Raw genomic sequence first — 19567 nt, 5'->3', positions numbered from 1 at the left:
GTGGGCCGTGCTGAGGACGTACATGAAACATGAGCGACAGTTTGTGACATCACAGACTTACAGAAGTCCAAACGGCTTCGTCGCTGAATAAGGGCCGAGGGAATTTGTTTTGAGACTTTAACAGTATTCTTATATCACCTAGACACACCTGCTTCTGTAGTCTGATTCTGTACGACATGGGACCTTTAAGAGGCACAACAATACTGTCTTTACATTATGTTTTCTATTTCAACACAGTCAGAGGTTTAATTTTAGGTGTGATTCCAGAAATGACTTTTTAAAGCAGATTCCTGACCTGATCAGCGTTATGTCTTTATTTTCATGACTCCACATGAAATTTTAAATACAGACTTTTCATTATTTGTTAGCATGTAAAGTTGCAGCGAGAAATCTTCCACACCTCCAAACAAACTGGACACGGCTGCCAGTTTCTGTTGTCTGCCAAAACACAGAAAATGACCCCTGGTGAGACCGTTCACTCTTCTCGTTAGCTCAAAGAATGGCGATGGAGTTATTCCAAGAGATGCAAGTAAATTCTCCTGATTAACCTACAAAACAAGTCTGCTCCACGTGTCAGTGTCAAAGTGCTTCGAGGACATTGGATATTGTGTCCTTCATTTCATGTACAAATACTTTGATTTTGTTCATCTTGCCTTGTGACAGGCCGACGGCTTCTCTGTGAAAAGATCTCTGCCAGGTGAGTAAAACGTATTTTGGTGTAAAACTGCACACATGGTACCAAAAAAATGCGAACAGGTTGGCGGGAATCTCGCTGCTAATTTCAGGATATTGCTGTTGGAGAATTTTGCACTCGAACAAAGTGCTGTATGTCAATCAATGGAACCGGAGGACGACACAGTGGAAGGGACAACCAGGGAATGAGCGAATATCTCGTGGTGGCTGATGGGAGGAAAAGGTGGGGCTCCTTTTGTGCGTTTGTTTTTGTGCGCGTTTTTGTGGCAGGAATATGGGGGGGTGGAGTGTGTGTGTGTGTGTGTGTGTGTGTGTGTGTGTGTGTGTGTGTGTGTGTGTGTGTGTGTGTGTGTGTGTGTGTGAGGGGGAGGGGGAGGAGGTGGTTAAAAAATGTCCTGGATTGATTTTCAGGCTGGTGATGTTAATGGAAACAGTCCACGTTCAACAGATGAGGTCGGTCCCTACTGAGGTTGTTTGTGTATGAATGATTGTATACATAAATGGCTGTATATGCAATATACATCTGCCCGTGGGTAAGTACATTATGAGTGTGCAATGCATGTTAAAGTGGAGCTCTAGGTACTCGACGGTATACGCGGGTGCACAGAATGAATGCGTATGTGCGTGTATATCCTACTTAGAAACATGGTTCGGACCTCATCGGCCCTTGCTGTAGCCGGGAAAGAACTGGTCGAGCAGCATCTGAAGCGTCTTGTTTTGGATCATGATGTAGTCCTTGCCCAAGTCGTGGCGGCAGGCGGGGCAGGTGTACACCTTCGCTCTGAATGACCGCTGGAGACAAGTCTGAGGGAGGAAGGTGACGGGAGAGATTCACGCACACAGATAGACGAGGACGGGGATTTTGCGTCACAGCATATATGAAATACAGTCACTCAAATGTACACGACATACCTTGCAAACGTTGTGTGAGCAGATGGTGGTGATCGGCTGGAAGGCCAACTCCTGGCAGCACACACACATGAAGATCTGCTCCATCTTACGCAGGAAATTCTTCAACAGAAACACACAAAAAACATCAAATTTGTGAAAACAAACAACAAAACATGACGGTCTTATTATCATGCTATTTTCAACAATTATGAATTAGTCGTCTCTCCGATTTCAGTCACAACACGTTCCTGAAAAATGTTTCACAATAAAAGCCTTGCTAAGAAATGAAGGGTCTCCATCTACTGAAATACAAGAAGGCTTTTAATTTGAAGCGTTGACCCTATTGGTCAACGGGGGCGTTGCATCACCGTGGAACGCAGTCATTTTTAAAGGGCAAACAGAAGCGGATCAAAACGAGACTTTGATGTCGTAAGTCAACTTAAATGTCAGAAAGAAAACTTTGTGTTTTTATAGGCTCTCTTGCAAAACATTCATTTTTAGCAATGATTGGATCCGAAAGCACTTCAAAAATTTAAATTAATTTAAAGAGAAGTGTGAACATTTATGTCTTCACTTGGAAGAAGTAGGTGTCGTTCCGGCAGCACTGAACTCAAAATCAGAGAACATAAAGGAAAGTGACTCCAGTGGTTAATCTCTGAAGGTCGAGGAGATGACTTTCCTTTTCCTGGGTGGCGGACGGAGTGAGTTTTCTGTGAAGAGCTGCTTTGTGAACAGTTTTGAGCAGCTGGTGATGTGTCAGTGTCGCGGTGCGCTGGGATTCGTACCGGCCCCTCTTTCAGGTTTTCCATGGCTTCACCCCAGAGCTTCTTGTTGACGGCGTCCTCCCGGATCAACTGCTGCTGCTGCTCTGACAGCTGGAAGGTCTCCTCGATCTTCACCCGTTTAGACGGAGGCTCTGCCGCTGGCGGCGATTCTGATGGAAACACACGAGTAAGACTTTTAAAAGTTGCAGCTTCTCTTGAGGAATAAAACAGAATTAAAAACAAGCACTTGATCAAACAGGCGTTCGCCTGGTGAAACACCGCTGGTGGGTTTTTATTTGATCCCGCTGTTCTCACCGGTCCTCTTCTCAACCTGTCTGACCTGCTCTGAGCTTCACCTGTAAAAGCACCCACCACTATCTCTGCTCGTCTTCTCTCCATTACTTGGTGGCGCCTCCTCCTCTTCCATATCGGCCATCGAAGGCTCGTCCTCATCTTCCTCGTCGTTCTCCTCCTTCTCCTTGATCTTGCGTCTCCGTGGCCTCCCCTTCCCGAGGTAGTGCTTAGTGCGGCCGCCGCGGCCGGGCCGAGCACACGCCTCCTTCTTTGTTTTGTTGGCCATGGCTGCCAAGTAGCCCGGCGGGTACTGCAGAGACACGAGGAGGGGCATGAGCACAAAGTGGACGGCTTTTTATTTTATTCAATTTGAACCTCGTTTCTGCTGGTCGTGTTTGAAAACTGAAAAATATAAATGTGCAAAAAGAGCACAAATCAGTGATCAAAACAAAATAAATAAATACCCATGCAAAGTTACTGTTTATGCTGCATACAGTCCTGTTCAGCTCATGCTCTCTCATACCAGGGCTGCAGCAACTATTAGAATTATGGAATCATCTGTTATTACATTTTTTTGTTTGGTCTTTAAAATGTTAGAAAATAGTGAAAAATGTTGATCAGTGTTCCCCAAAGTCCAACATGCAGTCTAAAATGTCTTGTTGTGTCCCGACCAACAGTCCACAACCAAAAAAATTTAGTTTTTTTTTTTTTTTTTTTTTATCACAGAGGACTAAAAGAACCAGAAAATATTAATACTCAAAAACACAAATGGAGGCACACTTGGAGTCCAACCTGAACAGCAAGACCCAGTTTTTGGATCCTCTCCATCCCTTCGGGTGTCCACGGCGCTGGTTCCTGGTCGTCCCGTCTCAGCAGGTACCGCCACACCAAGTAACCACACTTTCCGATCTCCGGCCAGTACTTTACCACCTGCGAGCCACCGACAACCACAATCACGCTAAATCTCAAACATTAAGGAGGAGTTTTGGAGTCATTGAAGCAGAACTGAATTAATGCCGGTCTACGAGGAAAAGAACAATCAAAGAGTTGTGAAGAAGGTTATAGTAACCGACGCCGCAGCTTTTCTAACCACGAATGCACATAAAGTCCATAACGGTGCTATTTCCTCAAGCAGCATCACTAGAAGTCGGCAGATCTGTTGTTGACGGTACCTTGTAAATGCCATCATAGCGGTTTCCTTCCTCAGGAGCGTATTTGCTGATACGACGACCTTTGGAGCTGCGCACCACCCTCACCGGTTTTCCTGCCCGCCAGTTTCTGGACTCTGCACCATCTTTGTCGTTCAGAGGTGCATCGCAGTTTAAGGCCAACGCCCTGCAGGGATCAGGAGCCGAGCCACAACACAAGGATGTTTGATAAGAGCAGGATTGACTGTTAGGTTAATATGTCATGTATGACGACATGAACTTTATTAAACTGACTCAAATTAAAGCACAACTGAAGTTGTCAACTGGTTTTTGATATGAAATTCCTGCTCTTCTTTCTCTGAAGAAATAAAACTGGGCAGAGAAATACGTGAAAGGTCTTGTTGAAGCGACGCACCTGTTCATGTGGGTCAGCGTCTGGTCAAAGGAGTGCTCTCCGATCCGTTTGTTTCCCGAGAGGTCACGACCCCCGCTGCCCGTGTAGGTGAACTCATCTCCCCGGTCCTGCCGCAGATCACAGGAACCATGAAGTGAGAGATAAAGAAGAAGCCCGGTGGTTCACATGTGACTCAATAAACCAGCAGCGAGACGGAGACGTCGTAAAAACCCACCACTTCATCCTCAAAGCCGCCGGCCAGCACCAGAGAATAGGAGCCGTCGTTACTGCGTCCGTGGATACCGCCGACGTGCGGCCGGTGAACGCCGGCCTCACTCACCTGAAGGGATGAACGCAGACAGAGAAACAGAAGTGAAGGATTTTCTCTCAGTCACAGTCTGCCTGATTAATAAGTGATGCACTGTAAACAAACAGCTAACCTGGACTCTGAATTTCCAGGTGGTTCCGACAGGGACTCCAGGTATGGGTCCATAGTGGTTTGAAGGAACAATTGTGCATTCTTTAGTGCGCCCCACACAGGCCATACCCTGCAATTACATCAGGGGACAAAGAATCTAAAATATGTGCAAATAAAATCCCATTAAATACCAAAATCAGTGCACATTTCTTTACATTGCATTTCATAAAGGCATTTAAAAAGCAGGGCAGTCGTGTGTATGTCAATCACAGCTCAACCTGTAGGGATTATTTATACTTTCAGAAATGATGAGCGTCTCATTCAGCTTGTACAGACGTTTCTAAAAGTAACAATGCAAGAAACCTTTAGCAAGGAAAAGCATTTTATTTTAGGGGCTATAAAACTGCGATAAAATGAAAGTCAAGAATAAATGCTGCGTGAGTCACAGCACTTAAACGTGCCCAAACACACAAGCTGGGCTGTTTTCAATTAGTCCTCAGAGAAAGGGCGCATTCTGGTAAAGAAAGGAGTTATTTTCCATTGGCAGTTCCAGGAAAGTGGCTAAGTCATGCTTAATGGCATTGTTCACATTACAGCGCGGAGCAGCGCGTCAGGGAGACAGCAAGGCCACGATGGAAACGAGCCACACAACATCTCAAAAGTGTTTCTGAGGAAAATATTTAACAATATGTTTAAAACAGATGCTTTTTTTTTTAAACAAATTGAAATGCATGTCAGATGTCTTTTGGTCTCATTTTCTGCTTCAGCAGCTAGAATTTAATATAATTCTACTTTTTGCCAAGTAAAAAGTCCAAATGTAATTTTCCAGCTTTTGCCCTCCGATGCCATGAAAAAGAGAAGGGAGGGGGTTTATGAGGAGTTAATTAGTCATGTTATCATTATGTAAGAAAAGATCAATAATCCCTGATTATATAATTGTAGGCATTTGTAAAACAAAATTCTATGACTGCAGTTAAATTGATAAAAAGTCATGTTGACTGGATGAAAACTGATCTGATCATCTAATCTGAGGGAATATTGGAGCGATCTTCAAACAGATGCAATAAAAAACATTTTTTATCTGATGAAACGCAGCACAAAACACACAACAGACGATTACTTACACTAAACACATAAAAGGTCCACAGGAACAAAGCGGTTTGTAGTCAATACAAAGTGTGTTTGATGTGTGAATGAATGAATGAAGCAGTTCATGAATAACTTGCTCAAACATTTGGTCCGGCTGCTGTTCTACGATCATTTTATAGCGTTTTTATTCAAGTGGGATCAGTTCTGTGTTGATTTTGTCAGATGTGAACGACGTCGAGTGTGCAGTCAGATTCTCTTCACTGTTGTAAACACTAACATTTATTTGTGAATATAATGTTTGGATTTGAAAAGGAATGAAATCAAAACCCTGAAGAGAAAATCTACTTCTTCAAATATTTGTGTTGTCTTGCAGACACGCAGAATTTTGTCGGTCTCAAGTGGATCAATTTGAAACTGTTATTCCCTGAAAGAAGAGTGCAGCATTTTCAGAAATGCTGATAAACCATCATCAAGTAATCTGGTTATTCAGTTTCTGGAAGTGGATTGATTGCAGCAGCTGTTACAGTGGAAAGTGGAAATAGAAAATCTTGTCCTGAACGAATGAACCTGTGTGAGTCCGGCTGAAGAGATTGAAGCGTTTTCAATCATTTGGTTATTTCACTGATGGCGCACAAAACAATCAACACAGAAGTTACTGCTTCGGAAAGACTTCGGAAACAAACTGCTTTTTCACATATGGCCACGTAACCTTTGAGGAGCCGCAGGCTTCCCTTCAGGCTCGCTGTTAAAATGTACTTTGAGTCTCGGAGCAGCTGTCAGTCCGCCTGATTTTGCAGGTGCCCTTCGCTCTCACCTTTCCCCAGTCCCTTTGACTCTCCGTGGTCGCTGAAGGCATTTTGGCTTTCTTCTTGCTGGCTTTGAGCTTCTCGCCTGCTTTGACAACTTCGCTGGTGTCGTTCTTACAGGTTGGACAGTACCTGGCAGGATAAAAAGGATATCAGTTCCCGCTCAGTGCTTTTGATATCTTAAAAGGTTCAGATCAGCAGGTTTTGAAATCTAAAGTACATTCAGGCCCAGACTTGAAAATTCAGAAAGAAGTCACGTAAAAAAGAAACACTTCAACATTTACTGATGTTCCTGTCAAGAGCAGTTTTTTTTTTCTTCTTCTGTATTTGATTTATTTTTCTGATTTTAAAAGATGGTGATAAGAAATAACAATGAATTAGGCCAAATGAGGAGAAAGAGACCACAAAGCCAAGAAAAAAGGGGTCTTGCCACATACTTGACTTACGTAAGGAATAAAAAGTTGAATTTCTTTCTTTTCTTGCAATTAACCAAATGTTGAACATTTTAATTCCAAAGCCATTAATATCATCCTGTCTCCTACCCAGACACAAAGTCTCAAAGCAGTTGGACCAGTACTTTTAGGACTTCTTTCCAATAATCTCTTTGATTTCTGTCCAGTGCTGTGGGATCGTCCACGGCTCCCTCAGCACATGATAATGAAGCTTTTGTATGACTGACAGATGGCGGGTGGAGATCTTCCTCTCAGCAACGGCCAAGAAAAAAACACTTTCACACCCTCATTTGTGTTTGTCAGGAAGACACTCAAAGTCGCTGCGTTTGATAAAGTCCCACCTGAGAGAATCAGGTCAGAAATTCACATTGATTTTAACCTCAGTCACCGTTTAATCACTGCGTGAATACACGTCGAGGCTCACTGAACACCATCAATCAAGCTTTCTTTAAACCAAGCTTGTGGCCATCCCCCACTCCCACCCTCCCTCCCCCACTCCCTCACCAGTCCTCGTCATCTGGGATGGTGGCCAGCGGCGGGTTGAGGCAGTAGATGTGGAACGCCATGTTGCACTCGTCACACAGCAGCTGCATGTGAGCGTCCTGCTTCCCGCCGCACACGCAGCACGAGCAGAACCGACACTCTGCGTCGGGGTCGGCTTTGCAGTGTTTGCACTCCGGCCCACTCTTCCCTGCAGCAAACACGGGATGCAAACTTTCACACGCATGCACATACATGACCAGAAAGATTATATCATGCTACTGTTGCACAAAAGTACGTGTTCAGAACTGATGTGGGAACGTTTGTGTGTTTGATCTGGTTCGTACGTTTAAACTGTCCGTCTGCACCCGACAGCGCCCGAGCTCCTGGTTTCTCCAGCTGGTAGATTTCATCCAGAAAGTGAACTTTACAATCTCCGATTACATCCCCGGGACCCCTGGGGGGAGGGCGAGACGCAGACCGAGGGAAGGGAGGCAGAGGAAGAGATGAAAGCACAAGAACAGAAAGCCAAAGAGGAAAAACTCAAAACTGGAAGAAGGAAATAAAACAGCGATTATCCCGTCACCCCCCCCACCTATGGAAGGAAGATCCTCACCCCAGGAGGATATTGACCCGCAGCTCCTTATTGGTGCGGGAGGTTTGATTGACGGTCAGGACCTCTGCGTCGAACCAGAAGCCCCTCTCGTCCGGCGTCTCCATGTTGTAGTTGACCATCACGATCATGCCCGCCTGCAGTTCGTCCCACCGCAGCAGCGTCCGGGCGCGAGGACGCACGTGGACCGGTCGCATCTCCACCACGCCGTTCTCCGGGTAGCTGGTGGACGGAGGAGCAAAGAACGGGATCAGGAGGACGGAGCTGTCATCACTGCTGGTTCTACTCTGACACATTTACACACAACGGCTTCCTGACTGGGTTTCCGTGAAGGATCATGATGGATTTTCACTTTTGCTTCCCACCACGTTCATCGAAAGAGAAATCTATTTAATACATCGCCCTTCTTGCATTTGGTCAAACATAGTTCTTGCCACTTAACAACTGGAGCGGAGATAATTATGAATGAGAGGTGGTCCGGATCCAGTCGGCAGCGTTCTGCGCATTCTTCCGCTAAATTAAACCTTTTCAGACGACCTCCACTGAAGTTGTTGTTTTAATGAGACTGAACAGAAAATTGTCGACGGCAGCTTCGTTTGTCAGACAGTTAAGAAAACAAAACAAAAAACTCCAGCGTGGTTTGAGTCATCTCTACATCCTGACCCGAGTTTCTGGGAAGCGCTCCACCCTCCACCCTCCATTCTCCACCCGCCACCGGGTGAGTAAAGGTGAGGTGACTTGAGAAGACCAGCAGCCAACAGAAACAAATACGTTGTCATGGAAGGAGTTGGAAGCGTCACAGTTTTAGAGATTTATTGTCTGCATCGGCTGACGGGAAGAATCCAGTATTGTTTAAGCTGTAGCCAGAACGAACTCGTTTCAGAGCGCTGAGATATAACTGATCATCACCAGATTCATATTTAATACTACAGTATTTGCACTTTTTTTTTTGCTACAGTTTAGCGTCTTCTCTTTTTCATTTTCTGATGTCTCTTAGTCAACCATCACCACAATAATCACCACGACGTCACCGTGAGGCGACCAGTGGAACTACAGGTAGTTGTGATGTCTGACGGAGAAACAGTCAGAACCAAACACCCATAAAACCACAACATGGATGGATGAAACAAACACGCGAGTTTCCACCTCTCCACACGCCAAAGTGTCCGTGGGCAAGGCACTGAACGCCAATCTGCTCCTAAAAGCAAGCGAGCACGTCACACGGCAGCTCCACTGGTGTGTGTGTGTGTGTGTGTGTGTGTGTGTGTGTGTGTGTGTGTGTGTGTGTGTGTGTGTGTGAACGGGTGAATGAGAGCTTTGTTAACCGCTGATGTTAAAAGGCACCAGATAACTGCAGTCTATTTACCATTTTATACGTGTTAGTAAGTGAATTCAAAGCCAGGAGAGCTGTTTGCTCCTGTTTTCAGTCTTTGTGCTAAGACGAGCTAACTGGCTGTAGTGAAACCTTTCCTTTAGTACGTGAACTAAAACTAGTCTTTCTTTACGTATTAAAGTATGTTTCCTAATGGTGAAACACGTTCTTGTCTGTGAGGAAAACCACAAGCTCATTCTGTACAATTTGACACGATTCTCCTTCGTCCAAAAGACGTGAACGAGTGTGAAATGGCTTCTTGTCAAGCGAACTCGGAGTGGATGTAGGGAGGTTAATTGTGCAGGTTTCCTGCCTGTCAATCATTATTAAGCTGGAGGGATGAGGCCTGACTCAGAAATAAATTGACAGCTCTCTTGCTTGCCAAAAACTGGAATTACGCTTATAGATGAACAATGTGTTGGCACTGAAGTTGAACTGCACGCTCAGGTCCGCTCACACAGTGGGAGGTCAGGGGGGTCGTGGGGATTGGGAGGGTGTGTGTGTGTGTGTGTGTGTGTGTGTGAAGGGGTGTGTGTGTGTGTGTGTGTGTGTGTGTGTGTGTGTGTGTGTGTGTGTGTGTGTGTGTGTGTGTGTGTGTGTGTGTGTGAAGGGTGTGTGTGTGTGTGTGTGTGTGTGTGTGTGTGTGTGAAGGGGGGTGTGTGTGCATGAGTGAGCAGTATGTATGTGTGTTTTTTGGAAAAAGTTGAGCCTAAACTAGCCACTTATTCTGAACTGACAACAGCCTGTTGAACACTCAACATATTCAGACTTTCTGCTGGCAGAATATCTTCTTGCTTTATTTAACACTCGCCAGCTTTACTCTCACTGAGAAGACCATGGTGCTTATTTTAAGACTTTTTAAAGTGACTGGGGAACCTGCAGGGAGCTCAACTGGTGAACTCCCAGGAAGAGGAGGCCGGGGCACCGTGCAGGGATTTCCTTTTTTAGGCCCAAGGGATTACTGTGGTTTGGGGAAGTGTGGAGGGATAGGGGGTTGGGGGAGGGGGAGAGACAAGCAACACAAAAACACACAGACACCGCCAACATGCACATGAGAATACACACACACACACACACACACACACACACACACACACACAGGAGAGGAATATCAACTTTAGAGCACAATGGGACTCAACATGAACCGAAGGCGAACAGCGAGCAACACAAGAGAAGCAGAAGTACCGAAGCTCAAGACCACACAAGCTCCCACTAAACATGCTGCTTCACACGGGTGGACATCAAGCCTCATGCAGGCGGTCCCACAACATGAAATACTAATATTATAACAGTGTTATAAGATTAAATATCTCACAAAGCCTGATGGGATAAAAGTGGCGAACCAGTTTGGTTTTGTCAGGTTGGACATTCAGGGAGCGACACGTCGACTCCGACAGCAGAACATTGTTCACTTTGTTTTAATGCACTCGTAGTCGGCAGCAGTCACTTAATGGATGCACGACAATTAACCTAACAGGGAAACATGACTGTGCAGCGCTTCAGATGAGTTCAACTGTGGCTACGATCTCTGCAGTGTGATACGTGCTTTCAGAAGTTGTTGCTATTTCTGTCGGAGTATTTTTCCTGCAGTGAGTTTGTTGAGTAAAATCCGAATCATTGCACATATAAAACCTGAGACAGCGATGGATCAGTACGTAGTTTCTCAACCTGCTACAACCGAACATGAACAGCAAGAAGAACAGCTCACGCACGTTGTGTTACGCGAAACGTGAAAAAGGTGGCGTGAAGGCCGACTTCCCCCGGTGACCCAGAGCGTCGCCGTCCATCCACGACTCTGCTGCTGGTCACTGACACACATTCTGCAGTTGCAAACTAATTCAGATCTACGACTCGCCCTCTGATTCAACCACTAAACTACTGCAATGACAAAATACCTTCGGAAACCTGTGGAAACCGTTTCTGTTCAGACACACAACGGCCGGAGGAACAGAAAGCTGCTCTCTGTTGTGTTGGACCATTTTGGCACCGAACACAGCGGCCAAACATTTTGGCAGCAAGTCAGCGAAGGCATCAGCGCTGCATTCAGCTGCCGGTGGTTAATGGGTGGAGGCGGCTGCTCTCCCAGGATGCTGCTTTCAAGTGCATTCCAACTGTGTGGTGTGTTGCAGCCACACCAAGACTCTCATTTGACCCCGAATGTCCCCTCAAACCGTTTCTGGACAAATCTACCATGTTAAAACGAGATATTGTGACTTTTTAAATAAAAAAATACAGACACAGAAATGCTAAACACTGTTCAATACTGAATAACATTCATGAAGTTGGCATAATGTACAACCATCTGGGTTATACTGACCAAAGTGGAGTCGTTGGGATCCTGTGAAATACCCGATAGTGAGGAACACAGTGCAGACCAAGTTGACCTTTCATATATGTTCACATATAATGTCGTCACGTCATCATTTTACCCTGTTAAAACGTTTGTGAAGTTTTGTCATAATTAACAAATTAATTCTTGAGTTAAGACAACAAACATGTTTCGTGAGGTCACAGTGACTTTTTGCCACCAAATTTCTATTAAATTTCTTCTTGAGTCAAAGTGAACATTTGTGCCAAATTTAAAGAATATCACGTTTACAAGAACGGGAAGAACAGACAACCGAACACCAGGAAGCTTCAGACCGAGAGGCCCACAGAATAAATCTGATATATAACGTGGAGGTAAATGTTGAAAATCAAGTTATGTGTATTCACGAAGACATTTTGACTCGTCATCGTAGGAAAAACACTGCTGTTACTTAGACACACCAACTGAAGCAGCCAAATTCAATTAGCTTATCATTCACGCCTGTGTGTTTCCTACTGGAACGTAAAAAGATAATAAAAACACCCCTGACAGTCACATGAACAAACATGAACATGTGTAAACTACAACCTCCAAACACACACACACACACACACACACACACACACACACACACACACACACACACACACACACACACACACACACACACACACACACACACACACACACCTGTAATAAACCGATTCGGGTCAGCAGTGCAGTATTTTAGAGATGAGAGTAAACAAACAAGGAGCGCTCTGAGCAGAAAAGGAGATATTTCATCCTTATTTCTTCATCACTAAATTAGAAAGTCTCTCTGATACTCAGGCAGCAGACGTGCTCAGATAACAGCCGGCCGTTCAGATCCTTTTCTCCGCATATGTGGATCCTCGTTAATTACAAGACAAACCCTTTTAAAGAAGCGCTTGAGCCTCTCTTTTAGTAAAACCTTCCCAAAACACCCCTTTAGCTTAAACATCTAAATATCACGTGTTCCAAAAAATAATCTGAATTTCTCACGAGGCTCAGAGCAACTGAGGGCTGTACACCTCGTTCCCAGCAGGAAGTCTGACCTGCTGTAGCAGATCAAAGTAAAGGTGTTAATATTTTCAAGCAACTAAATGGAATTCAATTAATTGAATTTCACTATTTACATCTGTGCAGCCTGATATCTAATGATGTCTTTGATGGAGCTCAGATCTGAGAGCAGGAGGACAGCAGGACTACAAACAGCCTGCAGACTCAGAGGATGTGTGGGTTCGGGACGGTCCTGGTGTCTGCTGGGGAAATCAGAACGTTCAAGCATGTTTCTACACAACACAACCTACAAGAAGGAATTCTGCCTTTAACAAATTATGACATTTTGGACAGGAAATGATGTTTTCAATCAGCTTGGGCACATCATGGAGCTTGAAACGACAAAACTGAAATTAAAAAACATCAAATTATGACTCGACATTTAAAACCGAGATGCTAATCTGCTCGCGCTGCTGCATATCAACACAAACACAAATTACAATTGTGTGTATTTGTTACAGATTCTCCAGAGAATCTTCAGCATATGATTGGTTCAGCCAACATTTACACACACACACACACACACACACACACACACACACACACACACACACACACACACACACACACACACACACACACACACACACACACACACACACACACACACACACACACACACACACTGTCGAGAGGAGATTCTCTCCGAGGCTCATTACATTCTGGAGAAACGCAAAAACATGGCGCTTCATTTTGTAGGGCTGGTTGTCGTTTTCAGACTATGCAGGCAGGTGTGTGTTTATGTGTGTGTGTGTGTGTGTGTGTGTGTGTGTGTGTGTGTGTGTGTGTGTGTGTGTGTGTGTGTGTGTGTGTGTGTGTGATGGGGTGGGGGGTGGGCAGAGCAATCTTCCACCACCCTCCACTTTTCTCTGGCAAACAAAATGATGATGGTAGAAACCTGGAATGGCGCTCGGGACGGAGAGAGGTGTTCGCCGCTCGTATCAGGAGGGAGGAGAGAATATTAGAGAGAATATTAGAGAGAATATTAGAGAGAATATTAGAGGAGCTGCTACTGAAACCAAAAGCTGACAGTTTCCATCTCCTGCGTTTGTTGCTGCGGCTTCTCGGGGAAACGCCAACTGGGATCGTATTCTTGGCTCAGTTGGTGAAGACGCAAATCACATATTACTGTGACGTTCTGGGTTTAAAGCTGGCGTGGGACCTTTTCTGTTTCTCTCTTCTGTCTCTCTGTCACCAATGAAATAAAGAAGATGAGGAACATGAGACTTAAACTGAATAAACAGATAAATGAATTTGATATATTTTAGTTTAATTTAGTATCTTATTATTGGATGGTCCCCGCGAGAACTCTCCTGTCTCGTTGGAAACGATGGAACAATAAATCGAAACAGAATCGCAGCGATTGGGAAGATGGAGGGGCGTCAGATGGGAATGAAGTCTGCATAAAAGAAAACACCCGACGATTGCTCGACAAACCTCGATGTCGATTCTCTGGCTTAACAACATCCCCTGATAGAAGCACATATGCACACTACGGCCGACACGGCGAGGAGGAGGCTGCGTCTCACCGGTGGCATGTTCACAGCAATTACAGACAAAGCTGAAGGAGGCAAGCAAAGAAGTAATGCTCCCGAGAACTCGTGAGTTACCATGGAAACGTCGGCTTCTGAATGAATTTGCTGGGGAAAAAAAAAAAAAAGGGGGGGACGCGAGAGATTGAGTCCAAATTGTAACATCAACCACACAAACCCGCTTTCTCCATCTTCAGGACTGCCAGGAGGAAGAAGGAAGCAATTCCCGACCAGCCGAAACGCTGTTACTGATGCTCGCTCACACACACACACACACACACACACACACACACACACACACACACACACACACACACACACACACACACACACACACACACACACACACACACACACACACACAGACACTAGTACAACACACACACACACACACACACACACACACACACACACACACACACACACACACACACACACACACAGACACTAGTACAACACACACACACACACACACACACACACACACACACACACACACACACACACACACACAGTACAACACATACACACACACATACACACACACACACACAGACAGACACTAGTACAACACACACAGACACTAGTACAACACAGACACACACACACACAGACAGACAGACACTAGTACAACACACACACAGACACAGACACACACACACACACACACACACACACACACACACACACACACACACACACACACACACACACACACACACACACACACACACACACACACACACACACACACACACACACACACACACACACACGCCGTGTATTTGTGTATCTGTAACTAACAAGAGGAAACACACTCATAGTTCTCGATCTCTTGTTTAAGGTGCAACATTCTGATCCTCAGCAGCATTTTAACATCTGACGTCTTTTCTCTGCAGATATCTGCTGGAATTCTCTGCTCTTAAAATCAGGCTGATGTGTTTGTTATCAGCGCGACCAAACCAAACCAAACCAAACCAAACCCAGCAGCGACGTTGCTCAGCACAGCGAGCCGCTACTTACTCTTCATATTTAATGTGGTAAAGGACGTCCTCTTCTCTGTCCTTGGTCTCCGGTGCTGCCGTAGAGTCCGTCTGAGAGGTGGAGGCTCCGTTACTCTCAGAGTTTAACACAACGTTATTCCTGCTACTGTCTGTGGTCTGAGGCTGGCCGTGGGCCGGTCCCTGCTCGGCCTCCAGCTTTCCGTTAGTCCTTTTCGGAGGCCGGCCCACTTTGCCCTTGGTGGGCGTGATCTGTCCTTTGGGAGCGCGTGTCACATTTTCGATGCAGGCCTCAAACCAGGCGCCGATGCTGACGTCTCTGCAGTCCACCAGCTCGTTAATCTGAGGAGACACAAAGACACAAATAACGCCGGCTCTCTTCTGCACCAAAATCTGCCGTCAGAAACAAACTGCGACGCCTCAAAAAGTTAAAAAGTTGAAGTATTTCTGTCTCTGCAAAGCGATTTGTTCCACATACATGAACTATTACCGACATCCTCCTGGGAGATGAACCCGTTAAAAAACTCATGTAATGGGAGAAATATCAGCAATTTGGAGAAAATATGTTGAGACATACAAAAATCTACCAGTAATACTTTTAATAATTCATGATATTAGAGGTCAAACGATAGTTGGCACAACTGATTGAGAAGCATTTTTGAAATCAGCCGCATCCCTTTCACCGATATTCCTTTGCGAATACAGAGTCTGTGATGAATACATAAACTCCGTAAAAACACGAGTCTTTGATATCCAGTAAACGTTTCCAACTGGATCGGACTTTAAGCATCAAACAGAGTCCAGTCCCACACATTTAATTAACAAGGATGTGGGTCAGAGTTCAACAGAACACAGCAGACTCAGTTTATAGAGAAGCAGCAAATTGGTTTGTCACACAGTTGTATAGACCTGTTTCTTAAGTGTGGTTTGAAATGTGCCTTGCAGGCACCGTCAGCTCCTCTCTTGTAGGGGCGTGTCATCGGCCCTTACAAATTAAAAGCATTCAGGATATCAGATCTGCAGACAGAACACTTAAATAGTGAGAACGGAGATGAATTCGGCACCAACACACAACGCTGCTTCACCAGAGAAGCTCAAACACAAAAATCATCACAATGAAGCAGGAAGATCAGAAACCACTAATGTCATGTTTGTCATTATTAGAAACTTCTGCATAGTATTGACATTTCTGAAAGTATATTGGGGTGGAAAATCTACCTAGAAAAGCAAAAAGTAAATTACATGACCGGCAGTTCACTTTTCAACATTCAATGCTTCAGACTACTTCATCTTCACAAGGTCATCGGAAGTTTTCTGCAGCAGAGATAAATTTGGTCGGTAATTTGGTTTGACATCCAAACAAATAAAAGCGCCCAACCCAAGAATATCTGGAGCATTAAATCCTCAGAGCTGGAACAGACAGTTTGGTGCTAAAATGTGCAAATAGTTCCAGAGTATCTCCGGTCCTGTGCTCACCTTGTACGCGCCGATCCCCGGGTCGACGAGCGCGTTCCTGCTGGACGTGGGCGGCTGGGCGTCCTGTGCTGGACTGGAGGAGGACTTGACCCCGTTTTTGGTTGAGTTACTGGTGGCGCTGGTGTCTGGCTTTGTTTCGTTAACGGTGCTGGTGGTGACGCTGCTGTTTTCATTGTCTATACTGGTTGGGGTTTCCATAGCAGCCGGGGAGACGGGAGCCGGGGAGTTGTGGCTTTCAGGCCTGGAGTCGGGCGGAGGAGCAGAACTGCAGGCGACAGCGGAGGAGTCCTTGGGGGCGGGGCTGTCCGGAGGGTCGGTCTGGGAGCGGATCAGCAGCTGAACGATGTCATTGAGACCCACGTTGTAGTCAAACAGCGTCTGGCCATCTTCCATCTACATAAATACAAATCAAAGAGTCATTGATCTCCATGAAGAGGCATACAGATGCAGAAAACCATGGTTATATACAGTGATGCAAAAAACTATTATTTCTATTATTTATTAATCCACTCATTAAGTCTTAAATAAATTATCGCGCCATTAAAACTAAAAAATTTTTTTTTTTAAAACAGCCAAAATTTGCTCTTCAATTTGAAATAATATTAAAAAAGAAAAATATATTTATTGTTTTTTTGGTAAAATGATTTAATTACAACCTCAATAATTGCATCTTATTTTACTGAGTATCAACTCTCAGTTGCACATCGGCCCATAATGACCCGCTGCTCCTTCATTTCATTTTGTCCTGAATTTGCTTCCTAATGGAAATGTGTGCGATATGAAACGAACACCGCTGACTGCACCACCGAGCGCCCTCGGACAAACACACGAGGCTGCACGTCAAGGACAAACATCCAACACGGCAGACAGAAGACAACACCGAGCGCCGTGAGAGGAAACGTATTGCTGCTGAACATTAAAATACACAGACAGCGCTTCAATAAGTCCACATGCCTTTACACACTGTTTAACCGTGCTGCTGAGGAATCCAGCGCAACAACATCTGCTCTCTGCGCCTCAATTAGCCAACGTTCAGCTGGTGATGAAATGTTTTAACTATACATCACAGGAAACTCACTCAGCCTCTTCTGAGTGAGGAACAACATTTGTAACAATTAGCGCGTGTGACTGGTGAGCTGCTGCTCGGCACCGCTGATGTCATGTTTGTATTCATTTCCATATCCAGTGCGATGGATGCCCAAAAAGCCGCTCCGCTCGCTCGCTCGCATTTCCACAGAAAAAATAAATAAAAGATATGAATGCATGAATTAAAATGATAGGAGATGTAGCTGGGGGGAAAAGAAAATGACTGGGTTGCTATGGCAACCAAAAGAGAGCACACACACACACACACACACCCCTCTTCCAACACACACACGACTCTGAATCATATATACAATCGCTGTCGACACCAACCCACCACCACCACCACCATCATCATCATCATCATCATCATCATCATCATCATCATCATCATCAGCGTGACCCTTTCAGGCAGCGCTGCGTACGGACATCACAAAATGGTTCTCTCAACAAAACCACAAAAAAACAAGCTTTTTAAAAAGAAAAACACACGATGAGGGCCCATTAGAAAGCCATATTTACTCTCCCACGCTGTTAAGGAAGTACATCTCCTGCCTCAGGAGCGGAGCTTATGGCCGACACGCCAACTCATTACAGGCTTCAGCTTATTCATTTCCAGCCCTCAACCCCACCAGCCCATTGTGCTGGAGACAAGCATGGCCGCCACACTGGCTCGCGCTCCCCCTTCGTCGTTACTTGACAGCAGGGAGGAGAAGAGGCTGGACGTGGAGAGAGCACGATTCTCCCCATCCCTCCCTGTTTTTAATAGTCTCATGAAATTTAGATCAGAGGAGCAGTGGTGCAAACACAGCCATACCGTGGCTGCTCCGCTCACCTGTCTGTCTGTCTGTCTGTCTGTCTGTCTGTCTGTGGTGGGCTGTCTCAGCATTTCTTTGTCTGTCTCCCTGCTTTCCATTTAGTCTCAGTAATTGCCTATCTTCCACTGCGCGTCTGCCTTTTCCTGCTTGATGCTGCATTACGAAGAGGAAGGTAAACAGAAAGCCTCCTGAACAGACCATGAGACCTGCAGCCTCTGTTGACTGGTACCAGTTAGATGGACGGAGAATCAGAACAACCTACAGCAGAAACACGCTGCAGCAAACACACTATGATAGTCGGGCTGTTTCTGTACTTGCTTTCCACAGCGACTTCATTACCATCAGTGTGATCAGCCTCTCGCGGCGAGGTGTTACAGCTCTGACTCCAGTCGTACTCCGCTGAATAATCCTCCACACAAAGAGCCACCAACTAAACAGGAAAGCTGCATGTTGGCCGTTCATGGAGGACAAGACCTCTCAGACTGAATGCTCTCTTGTTGACTGAGGACATGACATTTTCTCCCCCGTAATAAATAATGCAGCATAATATTTTTTTTAAAAAACACTGCTTCTGGTATATTCATAACGTGAGTAAAGTCGTTCATTATTCCAGAAGGAGACACACGTCATAACAAAGCAAAAACAAAAAAACACTTGACTGGAAGATTTCTCAAACATCTCGAACAAATAAGAGTCAAAAATCCTGGGCATGGCCGTGTGTGTGTGTGTGTGTGTGTGTGTGTGTGTGTGTGTGTGTGTGTGTGTGTGTGTGTGTGTGTGTGTGTGTGTGTGTGTGTGTGTGTGTGTGTGTGTATCACATTGTTGAGTGGAATAAAATTAACACCTATTCACAAGGCT

General features: G+C 45.2%; 1 protein-coding gene across 1 annotated transcript in view; it reads right to left on the bottom strand.

Moving 5' to 3' along the window:
- Positions 1 to 1060: 1060 nt before the first annotated feature.
- LOC138629837 (E3 ubiquitin-protein ligase UHRF2-like) overlaps positions 1061 to 19567 on the bottom strand; it is a 24634-nt gene continuing 6127 nt past the window's right edge. The window contains exons 2-16 of the mRNA XM_069713794.1: positions 16809 to 17201; positions 15355 to 15674; positions 8046 to 8264; positions 7777 to 7886; positions 7454 to 7640; positions 6506 to 6629; positions 4625 to 4732; positions 4420 to 4524; positions 4206 to 4312; positions 3815 to 3977; positions 3435 to 3572; positions 2721 to 2952; positions 2370 to 2518; positions 1606 to 1704; positions 1061 to 1497 (exon numbers count right to left, since the gene is read on the bottom strand). Of these exons, the coding sequence (XP_069569895.1) occupies positions 1351 to 1497; positions 1606 to 1704; positions 2370 to 2518; positions 2721 to 2952; positions 3435 to 3572; positions 3815 to 3977; positions 4206 to 4312; positions 4420 to 4524; positions 4625 to 4732; positions 6506 to 6629; positions 7454 to 7640; positions 7777 to 7886; positions 8046 to 8264; positions 15355 to 15674; positions 16809 to 17201 (2601 nt within the window). The 3' untranslated portion in view covers positions 1061 to 1350. The remainder of the gene's footprint in view (positions 1498 to 1605; positions 1705 to 2369; positions 2519 to 2720; positions 2953 to 3434; positions 3573 to 3814; positions 3978 to 4205; positions 4313 to 4419; positions 4525 to 4624; positions 4733 to 6505; positions 6630 to 7453; positions 7641 to 7776; positions 7887 to 8045; positions 8265 to 15354; positions 15675 to 16808; positions 17202 to 19567) is intronic.

The sequence above is a fragment of the Brachyistius frenatus genome, unplaced genomic scaffold, assembly GCF_029030835.1.
Source record: "Brachyistius frenatus isolate BFR_SWC_R1_liver_20210118 unplaced genomic scaffold, ASM2903083v1 Contig_122, whole genome shotgun sequence".
Taxonomy (NCBI): domain Eukaryota; kingdom Metazoa; phylum Chordata; class Actinopteri; family Embiotocidae; genus Brachyistius; species Brachyistius frenatus.
Note: the sequence above shows the minus strand (reverse complement) of the source record. Positions and strands in the feature narration are given on the sequence as shown.